This window comes from Rutilus rutilus, assembly GCF_951802725.1.
Source record: "Rutilus rutilus genome assembly, chromosome: 2".
Lineage (NCBI taxonomy): Eukaryota > Metazoa > Chordata > Actinopteri > Cypriniformes > Leuciscidae > Rutilus > Rutilus rutilus.
Window position 1 is genome coordinate 12,822,020 of NC_140210.1, and position 19,983 is coordinate 12,842,002.

The following is a 19,983-nucleotide window of genomic DNA, read 5'->3' on the forward strand; positions in this document are numbered from 1 at the left end:
GTAATTTTTAACCTTTTTACAATTACTGAAATACTTATTTTAATGAACGACAACCCACAAAAAAACAGACAAGGTCATTTGCATGATTATAAATAATTTAATAATCACATAAGATGTATATTAATATAACTATATACAAATAGTTAAAATATATATATTTTTTCTAATTAGCAACATTTTTTTTATATAGTTCAAGTAAACACTGTTGGTAGCATCATGTAGTGCAAAAATATTTGTGCGGGATTGGCCTTCATTAAGCAATTAGTTTATAATTCATATTTTTCTTCCTTTAAATAAAAATATTAATAGACATAAAAAAATTGTTTCAGGCATATGACATCTTTCCAAGGTAGTTTGCTGGAACGTAGCCACGTTGTCCATTAGATTCAGCGAGCCACCAGTCTTTGTTACCACCGAGGTCTGAAAACTTAAGAATACGAACATGCTGGTACTCCTGAAGTGTGAGCTCTTGTTCACAGCGCGCCTGGAATGCATAAACTGCATAGAACTGCAGAAAAAAGAGAAGGAAAATTAGTGTCTTGTTGTTATTCTCTTTATATCATTCAGCTTGTCAACAACACAGTCTCAAAACAGGAAAGCTGAACTTTAGAGATCAGATGTCATTTTAGGTTTAAACCACAAAAAACACTTTATTGCAACATAACAGTACAGTATCTGAAAATCAGTTTATCTATTTTGAAATGATTTGTCCTTCTAGAGCAGGGGTGGGCAAACTTTTTGGCTCAAGGGCCACACTGGGTTTTAAAATTTGACAGAGGGCCGGCCCAGTAGCAGATTATGAAACACGATCTCATGAAAGTGTGTATCTATACCACGAATTTTATTTCTCGTGCCATTTATACGCCAAAAAATATTTTTTTGCATGCATATGCTGCACACTGTAAACCCCTTGGTTAGGATTAGGGGTGCTGAGTGCGTGCCTATTACACGCCATTAAAGGGATAGTTCGGCCAAAAATTAAAATTCTGTCATCATTTACTCACCCTCAAGTTGTTTCAAACCTGTATGAATTTCTTTTTTCTGCTGAACACAAAAGAATATATTTTGTAAAATGTCGGTAACCAAACAGTTGATGCCCCACTGACTTCCATTGTAGGAAAAAAAAAAATACTATGGAAGTCAATGGGGTCCAACTGATCAACTGTTTGGTTACCGACATTTTACAAAATATATTCTTTTGTGTTCAGCAGAAAAAAGAAATTCATACAGGTTTGAAACAACTTGAGGGTGAGTAAATGATGACAGAATTTTCATTTTTGGCCGAACTATCCCTTTAAGTGCGTATCATATGCACGCGAAAACTTCGTTTCATAAGAACTACAAATACAATTCGTCGTATTCGCACTTTCATGAGATCGGGCTGAGCAAACACATTTACGTTGTGGCAACGTCTGCGCGAAATTCAACAACTGAGAGATGACATTCTGACAATACATTTTTTTTTATGCTAGATATCCCCCATTTAGCATGTTATGTTTTGAGGTTAATTTTTAATTAGTCAGATGTTTGCTACATGGCAGACAGGGGAGCGTAACGTTAGTCGAAAGCCGGGCGATTAAGGAGGATACATCCACAAATCCAGAGAAGCAAAACTAAATAGCAGACAAATCAAAGGAAAAACTAAACATGTGTGCAAGCGGTTACCAAACATTTTTTTCTCTGTGAGTTTTCAAAAAAAGAAAAAAACATTAATGTGCACCAAGTCTATGCGCTTAAGTTGCTGTCTGTTTGGTTTCCATGGTGACGCGTCTAGCTTGTTACGTGACACACCGCAGCCACAACAGCGCTGAATGAATGATGATCTGCTTTTATGTCATTTTTCCTTTTTTACATTTGTTAGCTATGGCATGAAATATCTGATATTCCGATTGTCAAATATATGCAACGCAATATATATATATATATATATATATATAACGCAAAGTATTGCAAGAAAAAAGCTAAATGAATGCGATCTTTAGAATTTTTTTTAAATACTCGACGGGCCGGATTAAACAACCTAACGGGCCGTATGTGGCCCGCGGGCCGTAGTTTGCCCACCCCTGTTCTAGAGCCTTTCCGGGACATATGACCAGTAGATGGCGCTGTCTATCCATTCACAATAGAACATTTTAAACTCGATTGACCCCATTCGCTCAAGTCGTCTATTTGTCTTATTCTAAAGAAAAAACGTTTTCATAATCTTTCATCAAAATTACTAACTTTTCTGCCTCCTGAAACAATTATTTTTCTTCTAATGTTATAGCCAAGGTCATGTTGGACAAATGCAAAACAAAATATTAATATGATATTAAGTGATGATTAAGTAGTATAGCCTAACATACTTCAACCCATCACAAGACAAATCCTCATACATTATTTAGGCCGCATTTACACTGCAGGTCTTGATGCCCAATTCCGATTTGTTGACTATTTCAGTTTTTTTGTTTGTTTGTTTTTTGATGACCAGCTTACATCATCTTTTAAAAAAGACCCATATCTGATATCTGCATTTCCACTATACACTTGATGAAACGAAAAAGAAAGCGATTTGCAGTGGACGCAGATGAAATGATAATTCAAGCATTTATTATCTTTAAAGGTCAACAAAACATTGGGTTGAGCCTTCGTCCTCCATTACACCACTGAAAAGAGTCATGTGATCACGGTTGGTGTCCACCTGAGTTGACGTTATTCACCAGCGGTGCTTTTTCAATGACGTATGACTCGCATTGAAAGGAATATCCGATCTATCCGCTTACATGGCAGACGCAAATGCATGTTTCTGATTCATATCAGATTTGTTTCCATTTTTTTTTTCCTGCTTGCATGTTTGTGGGTCATATCCGATCTGTGCCACATGGGAGGAAAATATCGGAATTGGTTCACTTGAACCATATGATGTAAATGCGGCCTTAGTGAACAATATTCTTTTTCACTTGACACACGTCACAGTATGCCATTTCATGTTGTCTTTACTGCTTGACATAAAGCAAAATCCATTGAAGTCCTCCAGGTATAGTATTACAAATTTTCAATTATACTTTTTCAAAAAGGTGAAACACCACTTTACACAATAGTTAATTATGGTCCTCTTTAATTTGATTGGCTTTACAGCTGGGCTGAAATTGCAAAGCACTGGGACATTTGAATGTTCCTATTACTTCAATTCCACACAGGCTGTCAGACAGTGACCCATTCTGCAGGTCACATCGTTTCGCCAGTAAATGACTGTCTTTGTATCTTATGAGTGAGTAACTGAATCAATGACTGATTATTCAAAAAACATTGATTCAGGAAGGAAGGAAACACCACTATGTTTTGCTCGGAGGCATGCAATGGTTGTTTTTGTTTGATATAGTTTGGAACTATTACCATTGGTGGAGCAAAAATGGACAAAGTATCTGGAACATTGTGTCTAAAATGTTAGTTTTTCAGTAAGTTTCCTTGTTTATTGAACTATTGTTTACAAGCATTCAAAATAATAATTGTTCTGTTCTATGCTGTTGTTGCTCTGAACTCAGACTTCCCACCCACAAAGTTTGGAAACCAAAATTAAATTTCAAAACCAAAAATAAAGTTAGAATAATGAAATTTGGGTAATTTAACTGTTTATGCTGTTCAGGGTGTTGTGTTCTCAGGTGATACAATAAGCCAGGCAACAAGGCGCCTGTTTTTGTGAATTTTATTGCGATTATCTTAATTTTTTTGTCATGGTAAAGTGCGTTCACATGTTTAGCTTTTGTAGCTTATCCATCTTGTGTGCTCGAAATAGACGCATGAAAATGTGTCATCAGAGAAACCTGTTAACTGTCATTGTACATTTGCCGCACTTTTTTAATTGCCTTTTTTCCTTATCACATATTTTAGAAATCAATAAATTAGGTTTAAACATTCAAAGTTCATCCTGTGAAAACAGTTTTTGAATTTACCATGGAAAACGGGTACTTAAAACCTTTTAGCCTTTCAATTTGTATGATATAAACATCATCACAACTTGGTTAGATATATGGCTAGTTTAGTACATTTAGCTTTACAGTAAACTTAAACTATTATAACTTTTTTACACTGAATTTTTTACTTTTACTTCTGCATTAATTTGTCTTCTATAAAAAAAAAATCGAACCATAGGTTTGTATTTCAAAGCGTTCTCTAATTACAACCATCTGAGTTCGGATATGCTTTAGATAAACATTATTTGTTTGCTGTTTCGGGTGAATATTTTCAGTTGGCAAAATTTCAGTGCATCACTAGTGCTGAGATCTGGAACAACGACACACTTGCATGTGTGAAACTGATTAAATATCCTTTAAGTCTTGTGTACCACACACACACACACACACACACACACACTTTCCATGTGTCTTACATATTGGTCCTCAGAGTGGTCTGGCTCGTCCTGTGGTCCAGACTGAGGGGACATGCTGTCTGAAGTGCTGTTCGGACTGAAGCTCCTCATACTACTGCTCCTGCTGCCCGAGATAAACAGACTCAGGTTGTCAAAGTCATCTGGCCTTTCAGTCACCTCTCGCTGGGGATTGTAGGCTTTCAGGAATGAGGAGTACACATAGCCTTGCGTACCTAAACGCACAAAGACAAAGAGAAATGTCATTATCAACAGCAAGAGCCTGGTTAACCTAATAGGAGCAAAAATAATCGCAGCTTTGTAAGACCACAAGAGTGAACGTGATCTCAGACAGATCAGTTTCAGACCTCAGACTAATTAAATGAGTTGTCTGAAGGATCATGGATTACACTTTTCACATTCTTTTTTAATAATACAATTCAAATATCATAGCATAACATAACATAATTATTATTATTTTATTTTTTTGGGTGATATTTAAAGATTTCAAGTAAATATTTCAAGGGCTTTATTGGCTGAACTCCTTTTTTCTACTTCCAGTCACTGTTTTTTTTTATTTTATTTTTTTTTTATCCCCCAATGACCTGAAACTCCTTTCAATAGTTGATAACAGACATGTTGATCACCTGACATAAAAAGAATGCTGGTCCTGTTGTGAAGCAACAGTCTCTGTGGAGTTAAGGCTAGTTTATAGACATGTGACGAAAGAAAATCCTTATGGGATTTCATTACTCTCTGCTGTAAGGTTATGAAGTTCAACAGCAGATAGATAGGATGCATACAAAATTTCCACCAGCCTTATTAATGCTTTATTTAATGGTGTCTACTGTAAATATCATTGTGTTTACAAGTATAAACTCTCATGTGAATTAATAGCATAAGCGTGAGCAAGCGTTAAAAAACTGGTTACACTTTAAAATAAAATAAAATTTGTATGTTAATGTTAGGTTCATGTTAAAGTAGGTTCATGTTAATTTATACATATTGTACATTGTTAATTCATATTCATTCATAATATATTTGTTAATGTTTATTTTTACAACTTGATACAATACAATGTTAAAATGTAATAATTTATGTAGAAATGAACATTAGCTTAAGATTAATGAAAACTATAAAAGTACATTTTAATTTAATGACAGCTACTGCATCAACAAATGTTAACATGTAGATCCCTATTGTAAAGTGAATGTGAATGTAATGTTCAATGTTTTTTTTTCTTTTTTTTCTGGGTTCTTTGAAAAAGAGAATATTTAAAACAACTACATTTATCTGTAAATGTATTTACTGTTACTTTTGATATGTCTTAATATATATATATGATAGATAGATAGATAGATAGATAGATAGATAGATAGATAGATAGATAGATAGATAGATTAGACACACAGAGATAGAGCGAAGACACATCAAATAAAAATATTTAAAAATTTATTAGCAACACAAAAATATTAGCAACACAACTGTGATAATAATAAGAAATGTTTTCTGCAGCCACAATAGATGGCAGTGTACATCTTGACTTAGCAATATTTAAAACTTCCCTCTTATACGCTGTGCATTATTATTTTTTCTGAAAATAAATGAAAGTGTATTTGAACACAAGTAAACAAACTTACTCCCAGTGTGTACCAGCCAGCGGCTGCTGCTGCCCATTGGGTCTTTGTCTTCCAGCAGGGCCACTAGCTCCCCCTCCAGCAGGCTGATGTCTTTTTCCTGACAGGCATTGCAATTACGCTTGAGCTGATAGAGCCGATCCACTGCATACTCTTCCAGGAGCCAGGCTCTGTGCTCCTCGGTCTGTCTGAGGATCTCTGGGGCCTGAAGAGAATTTTACACTCAACTGAGACCTTGATAGCAATATGGGTTTACCCAAATGTATCATTTGCAATCATACCATTTTCTTGTCCCGTTTCTCAAAGCTCACTTTGCGCTCCATCAGCTTTTGGGAATTTTCTTTGAAGAATCCAAGGTTGTTCAGCTCCTCCATGATAGAATTTTGGACTTCACTAAAGTTCGACAAGGGAACCTGGATGGAATGACCAATGCAATGATTAAAATGCATAACAGAATTTTGGACATACTGTAGATCAGTGATTCTATACCAGGGGGCATCAAGAAACTTCCACGGGTGCCCTAATAAGTCAATATTATTATTAAAACAGAAGTCCCAGAGGTACATATCAGACTCGATATGTGAGCCTTTGAACATTTTCATACCATCGTTGTAGATGAAACAACCACTGTAATGGTTCAAATGTTATATTACACATAGTCTTTTGAATATGCTTTATATTTATCTCCATTATTACTGTTTTACAGAAAGTAACTGTAACAAATTAACATGTAGCCTACTGAACTTGAATTTTCACATTTCATGTTCTGTGGGAAGCTATACTTGAATGCGTAAAGATCCTTTATGGTTAGAATATAACATATGTATAATAGTTTTGGATAACACAAAGGTTGTAGGTTTGAATCCAACCATGGACCACAGAAGTAACCTGATATGTTGTAAAATCACCATTTTGCCTTTGAACAAGACACTTAAAGGAGCTGTATGTAAGAAATGTATTTCAATTAATCATAAAATGGCCCTGATATGTCACTAGACATCATGATAAGAAATCATGTTCATTTCAAATACTTATATCACTGACAACAGTAGTCCGGCCAGGATATTGTCATTTAAAAGTTATAGTTGCAGCCCTCAACTGATGTTGATGTTGTCATGTTGTGGCCTGAAGCGCCACCCTCCACCTATCTACCAATCACGAAGTCAGTAGTGTTTCGGCATCCGGGTTGCCAGCTCAGCTCTATAGTTACCACAGCTGCAGCTACAAACGTTCGTGCTGGATCCTGCAGCTTATCTGGCAACCTCGAGTCAGGGGGGAGGGGGAGGGGATACACCGCTCTACAGTAATTTGAAAGTGATTGCAGTACCAGTTTTGGCCACAATCTTACATACGGCTCCTTTAAAACTGGGGTTTCCAATGTGAAAAAGGGCTCTGTCACTTTCTCTACATTTTAAAATAATTTGGGGATTTTTTTTAAAATCATTATTTTTTAGTATCATTTATTTTCTGCCTGCTTTAACTCACCGGTAGCTGGTGGACAGGCGGTTGGGCTGCATCCATCAGCTTTCGAATTAATTTCACTACACAAATCAAGCAGTTGGTGAGGATGGTCCTGACAGCTCGGTTGAAGCACTGCAGCTCATCCAGCAGCTGGGCATTGAGGGCCTGGTAATCTCGTTTGGCCAGGCCCTGTTCCTCTTTGGAGGATCGGGAATCCAACTGGCTGCAGTAGTCCAACAGTTTATCGTAGCGCTTCTGTATCAGCTTCTGTGGTGATGCAAACATTCCCAGCAGGCTGGAGAGAGGAGCCAGAACTAGATGCTCCATATGATCTTTCTGAGGAACACAAACCATACAAATTTGCAGCAGATGAAGACATTTAATAGGTTTACAGCCCTTACAATGCTTTGATTGAAAAGGAAGCATAATGACACAATTGTGTGTATGAAATGTGAAAAATTGAGGGAATACTATAGTGAATCCCGCAATCTGTATGATGGCTTTGAGCTCATATTGTGCATTATTGTACTTCCTGTTGCTTATATGTAATTTTAAAGAAAAACTTAGCTCACTTAAAAATGATCATCCATGACTGTTTGAGAAAGTTTGAGAATGTTTCACAGTGCAGTTGCTGACAAGAACTGAAGGGAAATTACAACTTTTTTTTGTGTGTGTGAGGGGAAACACTTACAAATTGTTTGTATGGGTCATTGCCATTCCTCTTTTGCTGAAAGCCATTGGTGTCTATTTTGTCTGGATCCTTCATTATAGTTTCTAGATCCTGTGCATTTTGAACAGCAATGGATATCATCTCCTACAGTAAAGATAAATATAAAAACAGGACATTGTACTGATCATCATTTATATAATTCAATTAATTCAGGACCCAGATCTATACATGAAGACTTCAGATGCAAAAGCCTCTAAGTGCCATCTGAAATTTTCTTCTAAAATTAGCACTTTTTTTTTCAAGCTCATATGTTTAAGGTCAGTAATTTCACTTTAATGACAAGTAATAGGTCATTTTCACTGCCATTAAAGTGAAATAACTGAACATAAACATACATGCTTGATAAAAATGATCATTCTAGAAGAAAATTTCAGATGGCACTTGGAGGCTTTTGCATCTGAAGTGTTCAAATATAAATATAAATATAATATATTTAGAACACATTATTTAAAAGTTTGAGTGCTTTCAATTAATAGAAATGAAACCAAATTTACAGTAGATTTTTTTCTAAATAAACCCTCAGTAACAGTACTATCTCAGTACTCTCCTATGCTGCACAAATTGTCCTGAACCATGCAGCCATTTTAAGATTGGTTTTGAGGTCATTTCAAATGGTATGATTTAGCTGATTTATATAGAACGAATTTAGTCATTTATATATTTATGAGACTTTATCACATAGGTTACATATAGGCCTACTTTATTTTCTTTCTTTTTTTTTGTCAAGGTGATTAAATTAACAGTTTGTAGGAACTGTTAAATAAATGCAAGGATAGTATTTTAGGTACAAAATGCCCCCTATAAAAGGCAGAAATGAAAACACCACCCAAACCATTGTTAGTTTTTCACAGGAGGAAGATGGACAATATGGAAGCTTGTTTCCGCCACAAAAAAAAAAAAGAAAAAAAAAAGATAATTGCGACTTTTTATCTCACAATTGCGAGTTTACATCTTGCAATTCTGACTTTATTTATCAGAATTGCGAGATATAAAGTCAGAATTGTGTGAAATAAAGTCGCAATTGCGTGTTTTAAAGTCAGAATTGCGAGATATAAATGGCAATACCTAGTGCAGCAGATTTTTTTCAACAAGGATGTGTTGACACTGACTGCTCTAATCACAATGGAAATTAATTTGTGAAATATTTCTGTACTAACAGTGAGGTTGGAAATGTGCATTTCACTGTTCTAAAGCAAAATAAAACAACAATACTTGAAATGTTATAAAGAGATGTTTAAGGCAAGACACCAGGTGAATAAGCTAAAAAAAAAAAAAAAAAAAACTAATAGATATCACTCATATTTCCCCAGGTGATAAATCAAAGTAGCTACATTAAGACAGTTCTGTCATGACAACTCTCGGAGAGACTGGCATGGTAATGGTAGTGGATATGGCAATGTTAATGTATTTAGTCTTGGCGGAATAGATCTGCTATGCTATGACTTGCTACTGCCAATACATTCACAAACATTGCTGTGAGCATGTAAGACATGCTGCTGCTGCACATGTAACATACATGAAATAACCCCACGTAGCAGATCTATACAGGTGGATACACACTATACACTGCAGACTGCTAACAGCAACACTGGCATTTGTTTGCATGTTGAGGTATGTGGATGATGATGTGATCGCTACCAAATGAGTAAAGGACTTATCAGCCTAGAGTTTCAATACAGAACTTGGCATTATTACATTGTTATCATTAAGTTCTTAAAATGTGTTGTGTTGTTTAAACAAGCAAATTATTTATTATCTAACTAAATATGTACTAGTTTGCATACATTTCCAGAAGACTTAACTTTTTTGATGTATTTAAGATAATTTTGTTGTATGTAAGGGCTACTGAAGAGAGGATTTCTGGCTCAGTGCATGAAAAAAAAAAAAAAAAAAACCTTTACATATATTTTTACAATCTACAGATGCAAATATATAAATTGTAATAAAATAAACACTTAAATCTGTATTTGGATGTTTTCTTTCCACTTGTCTGTTATGGAGGCAAAATAGCCCAAAAATCTCAAAATTTACAAATGTATGGAAATACTATTGCCTTAATTGCATCTATTTTTGTATAACTAAGAATATGTCACATGTTTCTTCATACCTGAGTATAGAGCAAGTAACAGCTGATGTTTTTCACTAGCTGTCTGACAGCTTTCTCAAGGCAACGGAAAAGTTTTTCCTCCTTGTCAAACGCTTCATCTCTCACCTGTGGAGAAGAGAAAAGCCGCAACAATACACACTGACTGCCTTTACAGAGGCCTGAGGAAAAACATGGTTATTTTTGCCTCGTTTGGTTAAAGTACCTGTGGCTCAACGCCAGTGAGCATCTTAAAATAGCTTGTCAGGCGGTCAGATTTCTTCCTGATAGAATGAATGTTGAACTTGTTGAGTTTTACCCTCAGTGAGGTTTCATCGTCACTCCTCTTGTACTTCAGCACTGAAACAACACAAGTGTCACATTTGCAAACTTTAATACTTACAAAGCAAACAACGACAATAATCTTTTATACGTGAGTTTTATAGACATGCATGGTTGCTTTAACCCAAAATACTTTCTGAACCACGTTTGCACTATCCTCCTGGGACCCAGGAATAGACTTTGGTCCACTGTAGTAGACATTATATTTTAGTGAATTTCTCTGACACCAAACATGTCACATGTCACAACCTGGGTGTCCTGTAAAGAGCACATTCAGGGCTTCTGTCACCAAATGTTTGGAGGTTTCACCATGAAAACAACTTCTCCTTGGTCTTTAAAAATGTCTGACATTAATTTAGTGATCAAATGTAGCACTCCTATGGAAATATGATAATATATTGTACTACTTTTCAAATTGCATTTCATAAACCAACATCTCAGGGTAAAAAAAAAAAAACAAGAAAAAGACTTTGATTTCATAGATCAGGACGTAAATCATGTTTATCAGGCATTTTGGGAGACACAACAAGTGAGTATGGAAATAAATTATACATCAATATTCCAATGAAATATTAGATATTATTATTAAAATGTTGCTAATTATTACTCCAATTATTACACTTCTTTTTTCATTAAATGTTGCTCCAAGAACACATTAATGTGCAAATTAGATACAGTGTATAGATACATTGCATTGAATGGGAATATTAATTTATGGCCATTTTACCCACTGCATAAAGTAAAATGATCCGTTTATCTTTCAAAAAATCCTGAAACCTTAATATGTAAAAAAACAACAACTGAGTCCTGGTGTCCACTACAGAGGACATAGCATAACAAATGAATAAAATATAATTTTCCAAAAATGTTTTTTTTATTTTTATTTTTTTTATACCATTTGTTTCTTATGCTCTAAACAATGTGATGACATGAAAAAAAAAATAATTGTTTTCTGGGTTGCAACTTGACAACTTGCAACCTAAAACTGTGTAGGCCTATCTGATATAGTTATTATAAGATCCTGTGTATGTCTCACCTATGTCTTTCCTCCTCTTAAACTCATTAATGTTGACGTTAATGATCTTCACAGTGGTCAGAGCTTCCTGTAAGGGCCTGTTGTCAGGGTGGTCCATGGGTGTGGCATTCCACAGTTCAGCCAACAGCAGCGGGTATTTCATGACACGCTGCACTGGTTTAATGATCAGAGAGCCCATGTCAAGCAAATTGGGCTTCCCTCTAAAAAATAACATTGAATGAAGAACAACTATTCAGATTTGGTGAACTCCACTTTGTTCACTATATACAATCTGTATAAATTACTTTTATGATGTTTCTGTAGCTCAACTGAGCATGAGGCGCAACAACAAAGTCACAGTTTCGATTAATGCATAGCTTGAATTATAAGTTGCATTGAGAGCTAAGCTGTCTATTAACATGTCTATAAAGTAACATAATTATAAAATGTCAGAATTTTCACTACTGTATATTATTTATCACAGAGTTTAAATCAAAAATTGCATACTCACTCCAGGTCGTATATTTTCCTGTGAGAGAAGAGACAATAAATCATTATTGTACACATTAGAGCCAAAGGCCTAGGCTTATATCTAAGAGATACATGCAGTTAACATCTTTACTTGAGTGTTGATATACATCTTCTAAAATGCTGCTGAATGTCCTCCTGTGCTTCATAAGACTTGAGCGAAGCATTAGCCTCGTCGTGATGATAGCAGTAAATTTTGTATACCTCCTCCATGACAGCTTTGGCATGGATAAAAACTTCTCCTAAAAAAAAATATTTGATTAGAAATTATATGATCAATAGGTTATGGCAACATGTGTTTTTAACTCATCAAAATAAGTTAAGCAATTTTCAACTTTTTTTTCAAGTCTGTTTAATGTAATTTAAGTTGAAATGACTTAAACAGCCAAGTTGATTGTATTTACATTTTTGAGGCAGCAACTTTTTTTTTAATGTTTAGAAATCTATAAAAGTGTAATTAAGTCACACTAATTAACCTTATTTTTATTGGGTTTATTGCATAAACAAACAATTGCATTGCATTGAGTTCATTAATCTTTAGTTTAATAATAACCACTAAATGAATCCTATAATGTCAGTAGTTACGTAACATACCATTAATTATAGCCAACGTTTTTGTTTGCTATTTTAATGCTTGTAAGTCGAATGTTTCTATTTCAAATGTATTTCAAAATTACCTATGAGTTGTGTTTCAGGGTCAGGGTCAGCTATGGCATCTTGTAGCCTTTGGAGCAGATCAGCAGAGACAACACACACAGACTCAATGTTGGTGAACAGTCGATCCACATCCACCACCTATAACAAACCCATCAGACCCCAAAATCATGCATCAAACAAAATGTTAATATAGAAATAGCAAGTTTAGTAGATGCTTAACAGAAATGCACTACACATCGGAATCTTTTTTGCAGTATTTAGTGATAGCATAAACCCTTTATATACCTCTGGTGATTATGTGATGACATTACCAATCTAAAGGTGTTCTAAATCTGCAGTGACAAGATTGTAATGGCCCAGCCGATTTGTACTTTAGGTTGCTCTTGATCATGTTTAAAAAAGACAGAATTTTCATATTTGAGAGAATACATCTCTATGGGACTGTGAACATGCCTGGGCTGCTCTGAGAGGAAGCAGAACCTCGCTTATGCAGAGCTCCAAGTCCTTCTGATAATCTCCCTCTGTCCTAACCAGCTCCTCAATGACCTTTGACCTTTTTATCATCTTCCTGTGGCGGATTTCTTCTGGATCCATGGCTGGGGATGTGGCTAAAGAGATATCATGTGGGGACATTTTCTCTGATGCAAGGACAAAGAAAAAGAAAAAGAGATGAATTACGCAGTTCAGATTGTACATACATTATAAAAAAAATCCTGTTAATCTATTGGTAAAAAACACATCTGTGTTTGCCAGAAATTCACAGTAATTATTATTATTTTTTAAATACTAAGATGTAAACAATTCTGACTTTATTTCTCACAATTGTGAGTATATATCTCACAATATATCTCAGTTTTTATCGCGCAATTCTGACTTGTTTGTGTGCAATTGAGTTTACATCTCGCAATTCTGACTTAATAACACGCAATTGCGAGTTATGTCAGAATTATGAGATATAAGAGTTTATATCTCGTAATTCTCACTAATATCTGACTTTATAATTTAAATTCTGACTTGTTTCCTCAGAATTACGAGATTTAAACTTGCAGTTGCGAGTTATAAAGACAGAATTGCGAGTTTATATCATGCAATTGCGAGAAAATTATGGGTATATTATATGATGGGTATTATGGGATTCAAAAATGTCTCTGTAATAAAAACTGACCTGAAAACTGACCTAGAGTGTTATTTTATAACAGTAATTTAATTAAATTTTTGAATAATTACATGCAATTAAGCAGTGCAATTCTTATATTGAGTTATGAATCATCGAAATAGAATACATTAGCTTACTAAATAAAACGAAATATTAGCTATTGCTGCAAGCAATATGAAAGTTAAACAAAGCAAGTATGTACTCATGGGAAGTGAGATGATTCTTTGTTTCCTGGTCACCTACATTTGACACTTCCTCCTTACAGAGAGAGACAGAGAGGCTACAGGCAAAGGTGGGGCCAGGTGTCACATTACTTTTTGGCACAGTGATGCAATGCTGAAAAGGCCTTTTATTTCTTTTAGTGCCTGCACATCTCAATCATACAGATTTGGTGTTTAAAATGACTAATAATTAGACCACATTTTAATATTTTTAGATGTAAATAATGAAATGACTACAATAATGTGAGGAATTCCCCTTGCATTAAACATGTCTGAATGATCCAATCATAAATTTCACGCTTATGAATTATAAATCAGCCCAGGAAACAAAACTGTGACTTATTATGTGTGAAAGATATGATTCGAGGAGCAAGTCTTAGACAAAGAGTTAGGCTGTGACAATAGAGGAGTTGTGTTTCACTCATTTCACTCACACAGAATCATATAACTAATCTCTGCCCTACAAATCACCAGAACATGTATGTCTTGATGCAGAATAAATTCAAACATGACAGCAATCTTAAGCTAATACAGTGAATTCGAGATTCCTCATAGGAAATGTTTAATCAATACTACATTATTCTCTTGTGAACCTGCATTTTGACTGGCTGAGCAATTTAGACTTGCAAAAGGTCCTCATGAAAAGAAAACACAAAGACTTTTCACTGAAGGCCGGCTAATGGAAACCTGTGCCACGCTAAACAGATCACATTTCTGCAGGAAATTACCTGACTGAACTCAAGCTTGGAGATGTGCTTTGAGCTCACTGTGAGTGTTGATTTAGCTCCAGTGTCTTTGTATAGCATCAATAATTATCTGCCTATTTCGGTTTAATTATTTGAAAGCCTCAAGCAAGACTCCCATCCTACCTTCTCCGCTTGGTTTGATTCAGTATCACAAAGTAAACATATAGGATCCAAACATACCTCTTGTACACACGCACACACAAGTGGAACCTGCCCTGCAAGTGCCCATTAAGAGCTTGTATCTCATATGATCAAGTGTTTGCTTTGGACATTTTCTTTTTTCTTTTGGGAAAGACATGAAAATATCATATTTCAAACACATTTACACAGTCATACTGATGTGCTAAAACAACATTCTTGTTTTAGTAAATCCATTGTTTCATTATGAAGCATGATAAGTGATCCAGAACAGCATTTCCTGTTCAGGGATCAACATTTCCTCAATGATGTCATCATATTTGACTTTAATTGTGCCATATGACATACAGCTGGCTGTCAATGGCATACTTTGCAATATAAATATACTATATGGCTAAACATGTGTGAACTGAAGTGTCTCAAATGTAAAAAATAAAATTATAAAATGGACTACCTCACTGTGTTGGAACTATGAAGGTATATTAATAACTAAAAGAAGTTAATTAAACAACTAATTTCTAGAAAGGTTTTAAAAATTATAAGTCTCATTGCTAATTCTTTACACATAAGAAACTAAAACTGCTGACTAGTTGCAAGCGTTTCAGTCATGTGCTGTTTGTTAAGTGAAATTCAAAATGGTTTGTTTGCTTTTTACAGATGAACTGCGAAGTCTCAGAATTCTCCTTGACATGATTTGAATGTATGGCAACACATTTTGTTTATATAAGGGCTATTTAATGAAAACTAAGAAGCTTGAATGACAAGACTGTCCTCATAGCTGTGAGATGTCCTCAATGTCATGACTTGGCAGCCCTGAAAGGCTTCATTCCCTGCTCAGTGGAGGCTGTTAAACTAGTTTTTCTGTCAGCTGATGTCATTCTGAAAGTTAAGGTTATGATGACATTCACATATCCTCACATGACATTCACAAGAAAATGAATGAAAGAATGACTTCATATTTATTATAATATATTCTACTCATCAAGTGAAATGCTCTAATAATGCAAAAAGAGTGCAATGCGGAATAAACCAAATAAAAATTAGTAGATAGCAACTTCCTGATAAAGTAAACAGCGTAGGCACTGAGGCTGAGCTTGTTTACGACTGTTCCACAACCATGTTCAGCACTGTGGCCGAGGTTCAGTTTGCATACGTGACATCAGTCCAGTGGGAATAGATCTCTCTCTGTAATGTAACAACGCAACAGGTGCTAAGCATCAGCACACACATGCCCTCTTTTCTCTCTTTTTTTTAACTTCACTCTGCACAAAGATCTAATGGAATTTGAGATGGGAGGCTTTAAAAGAGTATAATTGGTATAAAATCAAGCCTGTGCTAACCTGCTGCTCTGCAGGATGTCTAAAACGTGTTGATGTGAGCCTAACAACGGCCTTTCTAAGGTTATCAAGACTTCACTATAATCTAATATTTAACCACTATAAAGTCACAACTTCATTCAAAGAGCTGAGAAGAATTCTATCCAGTTTGTGAGGAAAAATTACCTTTAAGTTTAGCACTATACTCTGTCTTGTCAGAATAGCTCCTTCTCACCAAGGTTGCGATGCTGATGTCACCTTTGGAAGCGTCATCTTCCACAATAGTATCTGTCTTCCTCCTTTCCAGGTATCTTACGAAAAGTCTGTTTCTCCTTTTAATTCCTTTGTCCTTCTCTTTTCTCTCCACCTTTTCATTCTCTCTGTCATTCCCACTGGCCTGGTTGGGATCCATGTTGACCCCTTTCTGCTCCCTCTTGCTTGGCTGTCTAAAGTAGAGGTGGTGAAAGAGAGGGAGAGTCTGGGAAGAGGAACAGGTGCAGTGTTGCTTCTATTGCTGTGTACACTAACTCCATGCAGGTAAACCCTCCCCCTCTTCTGTTTCCGCCATACCTGTCTCACGAGAGCTGTAGCCACACCTCCTTCACTTCTCTCTTTACAAAAAAGACAATCATGAAGCTAGAGATTCTGGTCTTTTCAGAGTCTGGTCTCCCTTAAGGCAAAGATAGATGGCATAAAATGTTTCACACAGTGTAATATCTTGCTGAGTGACTTGAATTTGCATACCTGTTGGACATGTGGAATATGATAAATACTGAGAGCAACAGACCACCAGCCAGCCAAGACACAAGCTTCTATGTGAGACGCTTTACAATAGACTCCTGGAAATATCGTTTTGGATGAGTGCAGATAGAGTTAATATTAAACAAGAAGGAGGGTCTGATGACTTAACTTTGAAGGCCATGACAAAGGTCGACATATCAAACAGGCCTGTAAAGTTTTCGATTTGTGTCAACATTTACAAAGCATTACGTCAATGCTGGTGTATATACAAACATTAAGACCAAATGCGTAAACCCTGTGAAATGTCATGTGACAGAATATATGGGCTTTTAAATAAGACTTTTGTTTTATTCAGATTCATATTTTAATAGATCAGATATTTATTAGATTTAAACCAGATTATGCTCTCAAAACTCAAATGTGCCTTAATCAGAGATGGTTGTCAAGTCATTTTAACTCTGACTTACATGCATGACTACATTCGGGGTCAGCTGTGTATTTGTCTAAAACTACAGAGAGAAACAGGATCAGAATGAGTTTCTTTTGCATACAACAGTTGTGTTGGGTAGACTACTGGTATGGATGAAAGAAAAATCCTTTAATCTTCAGAAAAATAGGTGGGCATGATGAGCTAGAGAGTGACTTTTCCAGCATATACATAATGAGGAAAGCATTTACTGTACATCCAAACAGGACTTTTGCGATTGAGGCAGACTGAACCTGACTCACCAAATGGTTTGAAATTAGAATGTAGTCAATCCTTTTTTAAAAATGTAATTATAAAAATCGTGTGATACTTCCTCCATAACCTGCAGTCATGGCTTGTGTAGAAAAGCAAACAAAATGCAAGGAAATATATATAAACATCAGGTTGAAAACCCTTGAAAACATTATAGAAGTGGCAGTCCTTTCTGTTAGGGTCTACAGTCTCCATCAATAAAAGAAAGATCTAAGAATTTGCACTCTCCAAAAATTAGGGAACTACCCTTAAATTGACAACTTTGAATCTTATTTATCCTTAAAGGTTCATAGTAGCCTAGTAATTGTACATATTAACATATTAGTTTATACCTTTAAGGGGCAATTCTGTCACCATATACTCACTCTTTATAGTCGCATAAAGCCAAATCTGCTTTTTTTATATTATTAAAAATAATATTTTAGGTATTTGAACCTGAGACCTGAGAGTAGACAAGTTAAGGCAGCATTGTTTAATAATGTTTTTATCAGAGGTTAATTTAACTTTTGTTGTTGTTGTTGTTGTTGTTGTTGAGTCTTTGAGTCAAAAGGCAATTAGTTTTATTTTTTTCTGAAGGGAAATTTACATTTTTTTGTGCTGATGACATGATAAATAAAGGATTTTATTTATCAGGGGAGTGATAAACTGCCTGTCATTTGTGGTAAATGTTAATTTGTTTGATTTGATTTGTTTGAACTTCCTTGTATTAGTAAAGATTGTATGCATTGTGTGCCATACACTGCTTCCGGCCTCCTTCTCCTTCCTTTTTTGCTGGTATACTTTTATGTTTTTTAGTTTTTTTTACTTTCCTGTCAATATAACTCACCATGTGCCTTCATTTCATTATAATGAACAACTTTCCTACTTAATTATGCCCAGTTTTACTAGAACAGATCAGTCAAGGGTCGATCTTCTCTATTTTTTTGCTATAGCTGAACTTGAAAAATAGGTAAAGAAAAATTCTTTCATAACTATATACAGACCCAACACATGTTTAAAGTTGTATGATTGTGATGAACAAATTCATGTTTACATGAGGGACAAATTCAAACTCTAAAGAGAGAGTATGCCTGTGAAATAAATCACACATTGAAATTATGTATTGGTTCTAATGGGAAATCCATGCTGCCATTTGTGTCAGGGTTCTGTCACTTCTGTCTAGTCTATTTCTTGGTTTTGTGACAGAGCCCTGACACAACTCCTGTTTTGTCTTGTCTGTGTGCCTTGTTTCATGTGCTTTCATGTCATGTTTTGTGTTTTACACTAGCTGTGTGCTTTCATGTTGTCTCGTTTTGTGTGAGCACATGGCTTGTGATTTGTTTTACTGGCCATGTGCTTGCGGTTTTGTCATGTTTGGTGTGAGCACACTTGTCATGTGTTTCCTTGTGCAATGTGCTCTCCTGTCAATTGTCTTTCCCCTCCCATCTTGTTACCTGATTATTGATTTATTTGCCCCAACTGTCCTCCCTCGTTACCTGCTTTGTTTGCTCTCCCTATTTATTCTCCCTGTGTTGCAGTCTTCTGCTTTATTTTAATAGTTGAAACATGTTGTGAGGAACGTTGTCTTTCTACTTTACTGCACCACTGAAGCTGGTTACAGCTAATGATCACATTTTCCCTGGTTCGGCCTGTAGTCTGACATTACCTTTTTTTCAGAAACCAAAGTAACATGACTAACAAACAAAAAATTATTCAGATATATGATCAACAAAGTTCAACCATTGCTCGTAAAAGCTCAAAAATCTTTAAATATGTTCAGTGTGTACGTAAAGTGTACTGTATATTCCAGAAAATCAGATTCAGTTATTCATGATAAATAACACGTGCTGACTTGAACCAAACACAACAAGGAACAACGGCTTCATTTATGAAACTTTTCATATGAGTAAATGTATCCTTTCCGAAAACATTCTGCCTGACTCGCATTCATTCATTAACCGGGTGCATACACTCAATCAACACCCAAAGGCATCAAAAAACAGTTTTATTGACTGAATTGCATTAATGTCAGTTATTAATGTTATTTTCACTTTTCCTTTTATGTTTTTTTTTTATTAGTTTTTATTTTTTCACTTCTATTACATAGTCACAAAAGTCTGCCTAAATAAACACAAAATGTATTTTGCTC

At 35.3% G+C, this 19,983-nt stretch overlaps 1 protein-coding gene across 4 annotated transcripts; it reads right to left on the minus strand.

The window, feature by feature from the left end:
- Positions 1-81: 81 nt before the first annotated feature.
- Positions 82-17,142, minus strand: arhgef38 (Rho guanine nucleotide exchange factor (GEF) 38). 4 transcript variants are annotated; one of them, XM_084401654.1, is made up of 16 exons: positions 17,120-17,142; positions 16,946-17,036; positions 16,562-16,821; positions 13,252-13,436; positions 12,819-12,936; positions 12,236-12,383; positions 12,125-12,142; positions 11,635-11,834; positions 10,483-10,616; positions 10,281-10,385; positions 8,135-8,257; positions 7,468-7,779; positions 6,264-6,395; positions 5,986-6,187; positions 4,370-4,581; positions 82-508 (listed from the first exon to the last, which is right to left on the minus strand). In XM_084401654.1, exons 3-16 carry the CDS (start codon positions 16,785-16,787, stop codon positions 326-328), a joined length of 2,298 nt encoding a protein of 765 aa, XP_084257780.1. In that variant the 5' UTR covers positions 16,788-16,821; positions 16,946-17,036; positions 17,120-17,142; the 3' UTR covers positions 82-325. The 4 variants fall into 4 exon arrangements, with proteins under 4 accessions (XP_084257780.1, XP_084257781.1, XP_084257779.1 ...); XM_084401655.1 differs by having other exon boundaries at positions 16,946-16,986; positions 17,120-17,138; XM_084401653.1 differs by lacking the exon at positions 17,120-17,142 and having other exon boundaries at positions 16,946-17,073.
- Positions 17,143-19,983: the final 2,841 nt, after the last annotated feature.